Source organism: Lactuca saligna, chromosome 4 (assembly GCF_052625555.1).
Source record: "Lactuca saligna cultivar CGN05327 chromosome 4, ASM5262555v1, whole genome shotgun sequence".
NCBI classification, from domain to species: domain Eukaryota; kingdom Viridiplantae; phylum Streptophyta; class Magnoliopsida; order Asterales; family Asteraceae; genus Lactuca; species Lactuca saligna.
The window spans coordinates 51,736,154-51,740,076 of NC_136420.1; the positions used below are offsets into that span (position 1 = coordinate 51,736,154).

Below are 3,923 nucleotides of genomic sequence, written 5' to 3' on the forward strand. Positions count from 1 at the left end.
TATACGCATTCAAACATTAAATCTCCTAATTTTGGCATTAATAAGCATAAATTACTTTTAAGTGTTTATTTACGCATATATAGTTAGAATTTTTTTACACATACATATCTATAATTTTATTGATTTAACCGTTGAAATTTTGAACATATTTAGGATGTTTTATTGGTTTAAATAAGATCAAATAGTGGTTTGTTTACAAAATATATTGTAAACATTCAATAACATTAATTTAAATAATTTCGATTTAGTCTATTATGTGACTATATTATGTGATTATGAGTCTGCCTCGGGACAAAGTATGACCATCTCCACCTTGACTTTGTCTTTTTACTTCGATTCAATATTTGTTAGAGTCAAAACATATAATTTTGAAGGATATTTAGGCTAATATGGATAACATGAAATGGACTCGAATTATAAAGGTACAAGTATCGATTTAAGACCAATTAGGGTGTGTAAAATGTTTTGTATGGATGTAAAATGTACAAGGGATTGAAATGTTTAACTAAAATTTAAAACTTGGTAATTATGCAAGGAAATGATAAATTTTGTACTGATAAATACTTGTATGTTATATGAAGTTTGTACAAAGTAATAATATAAGGAATTGAATTTTGACACAATCTAAAAGTGGCATTACATTGGAATTATATTAAGAATAGGATTAAGATCGAAGGTAGAATTAGAAAGATGTAATTATACAATGGTATACAAAATTTGGTAAGTATTCCTTTGACAAGTAAACTAGTTAAGTAATTGAAAGTATGGAAGATATTTGTCTTAGATGAAATGAAACATTGACATAGATAAAAATGTTTTAATTAAAGGAACAAAGTTGTGAGATTGAGGAAGAAGTTAGTTAGGCTAACTTCCTGAGATGGAGTACGTATGGACATTCTCACTTTTAGGTATGTCACAAAGTTATATATTTTCATTGCATGATTTTCAAAATGATACTAGTATATGGTATCCTATCATTCACATAACTTGTCAAATCAAGAGGTACATATAGTATCACACTCACAGTGGGAGAGGGGGGGGGGGGGGGATGTGGGATCCACCTTAGTTTTGCCTTTTTACTTCGACTCAACCCATCAAAAGCAGGGTCCTGAGGAGTTAAATATCCTCAAAGATCCCGGACGAACAAGAAAAAAAGTCTCTTGTCGTTATTATAAGTTGTTATTTTAAAATAAAAAGACATAATAATAAAATTTAGGCCTTATACAGCTGCCCACTCCCCCCTCTCTCTCTCTCTCTCTCTCTCTCTCTCTCTCTCTCTCTCTCTCAACGCCCCCGATGAAAGTATCATTTACTCCCCCCGTCCCAAAATTATAGTCCATCTTTCCTTTTTGATTTGTTCCAAAATAATAGTCCATTTCTAAAAATAAATAACATGTTTACCAAAATACCCCCTCATTATTACTTAACAAACTAAGCATTTAATGGAACATTAAATGCAAAGTAAAGACAAAATTGTTATTTTATTATATAAAGTTAATGGTAATTAATATTTTTCTTAATCTATATGTTTTTTTTGTCTGTGGACAATAATATTGGGACGGAATGAGTATTTTATAAAATTGGTCTTTTTTTTTTATATATATAAAATTGATTTGATTTTATTGATTAAGTTTTGTTTTTATTGGATGATTGTCGTTTTATAATATTATCTATTTTTCATGGTTTAATTGTAATTGTAATCTGTTAATATAATTAGTGGATTCAACTGATTTCGAATCCGTATCATCAACCAATCTGAATAGATTGGATTTCTAACAAGTTTATTTTAATGTTTTGATGTTACATATTGAATCATATGAATGAAATTGTATGACTTAAAATAATTAACATTATCATGTTTTAAGAAATATATATTTAAAAATACAACGATTGATAAATAAATAAAATCTTAACTTCCTCTATCGCAATTCTCAAAGCCTCAAACCTCAAAACATAACTAGCGGTCCAAGTGGAAGCTATCTTCTATCGAGGCTGATATACGGTCACAAAGAATCGTCTTTGATCCCCAAGCGAAGTTGACCCGCCTCCATAAATACAAATTATATTTGATCCGGATCTTACGTAGACGTCTACATTTCCCCAACTAATCAACACGAATATAGTCTCCTTTTTCCTTCTTTTTCTTAATCTCTTCGTTTACTGCAACATGGGACAAATCCTGGAAAAACTTCAAGGTGATTTTCTTCATATACCTGTTTCTTGCTTTTCACCTTCAAATCTCGCGTCTGTTGCTGCTAATTTCCATCAATTTCGATTAGGGTTTTGTTTACTTTGAAGATTGATTGATTTTATGATATTTTTGCTGATAAATATCTACACCTTTTTTCATGTAAATTGAATCACTTTCTTCGATTAATCCCGGATCCTGCTTTTGCTCTCCTGTGGTTCTGTTGTAATCTATCGGGGTGGATTTTGGTTTTGTTTGATTTAAACATTGATCAATTTATTCATGTTTTTATGGTATAATAAATGTGTATAAATTTAAATTCGAACCCCTTTCCCTGACTGTTCCCAATTCCAGTTCTTGTTTTTCATTATGGATTTGGGGTTTGTTAAATTTAAAGATTAAATTGATTCCATATGATCCTAACAAATTGTATAAATCGTTCCATGCTTTTCAATTTCTTGCAATTCTCACACGACTGATGGGGTATTAGTTTGTACTATTTCCAATGGTTTTAATTTTGACACTTTGTACAGGCAAGCAATGGAGAGAAAAGCAAATACGAAAGATAAGTGACAAAGTTTTCGATCGTTTCAAGAATGATGACGGAAGGGCAACTATGTCATTTGAAGACTTATACATCGCCGTGTTACTTGTGTTCAAGTAAGATCATTTATCCCCATTCATTACATGACACAACATCACAAGTTGTAATTGTTTTTGCAAAAGACGTAAATGCCCTTACTGTATATACAAAATGTTATATTATTCCTTAAAAACCTTGATCTTGAACTTATGCAATTGATTCTATTCGATTGTAGCGATCTCAACAAGAATTTGCCAGGGCCTCATTTTGATCCCCCAAAGAAGGACGAAATCAAAACCTTGATGCAGGTGTGTTAAAAATTGTATTAGCACACGTGTTCATATACAAATTTTACTTTGTGGGTCCCATAGCGATGGTATTTTCTTTAATTTTTTTTTTTTTTTGTTTATTTGACTTAGGAATGTGATATGGATCTTGATGGGGGACTCAATCGTGAAGAATTTGAAGAGTTTGTGAAAAGGCTAACAGCGGATACGTTTGTGTATGTGACTCAAGGACTCCTCATCACTCTAGCAATAGCACCAACCGTTGCTATAGCCACAAAGAGGTCAACCGAAGGTGTTCCAGGCATTGGAAAGGTGGTTCAAAAGCTACCCACTTCAATATACGCAAGTCTTATCACTTTGGGAGTTATGATGATCCAAAAAGCTAATGAGTAAATTAGTATTGAAAATTCATGTATGGTGTTGATTTGGGTGGTGTTAAGGTTATGTATATAAGGTATTATCAATAATCCTAAAGTTGGATGATGGGTTTTGTGATTTTGTAAGATATATGTATTCAATATCATGTGGAATGTTAACGTGATCGTATATTTCATCTAAATCATTTTATTGCATATTTATAGTTTTGGAAATGATGGAATGAAACGTATATTTCATCTAAATCATTTTATTGCATATTTATAGTTTTGGAAATAATGGAATGAAACGTGATCGTATATTTCATCGAAATTATTTTGATGTATATAGATTACGAAAAATATGAATCATGGTTGCCTCACGTTTGTTCCATAATAAAATAAGTAACAATCTTCAACTAATTCCTATTCCTAAAAAATGTTAGGTTATTAGAACAATAGTCGATATTATTCGTTCAGAGTTAACACAAACTTGTACTTTTAAGATCAAT

At 30.8% G+C, this 3,923-nt stretch overlaps 1 protein-coding gene across 1 annotated transcript; it reads left to right on the plus strand.

Annotated features, from left to right (window-relative positions):
* Positions 1 to 2,036: 2,036 nt before the first annotated feature.
* LOC145041829 (Calcium-binding EF hand family protein) lies at positions 2,037 to 3,617 on the plus strand. The gene is made up of 4 exons (XM_078990024.1): positions 2,037 to 2,195; positions 2,722 to 2,848; positions 3,007 to 3,079; positions 3,191 to 3,617. The coding sequence occupies exons 1-4, from the start codon at positions 2,168 to 2,170 to the stop codon at positions 3,449 to 3,451; spliced, it is 489 nt and encodes a 162-aa protein (XP_078846150.1). The 5' UTR covers positions 2,037 to 2,167; the 3' UTR covers positions 3,452 to 3,617.
* Positions 3,618 to 3,923: the final 306 nt, after the last annotated feature.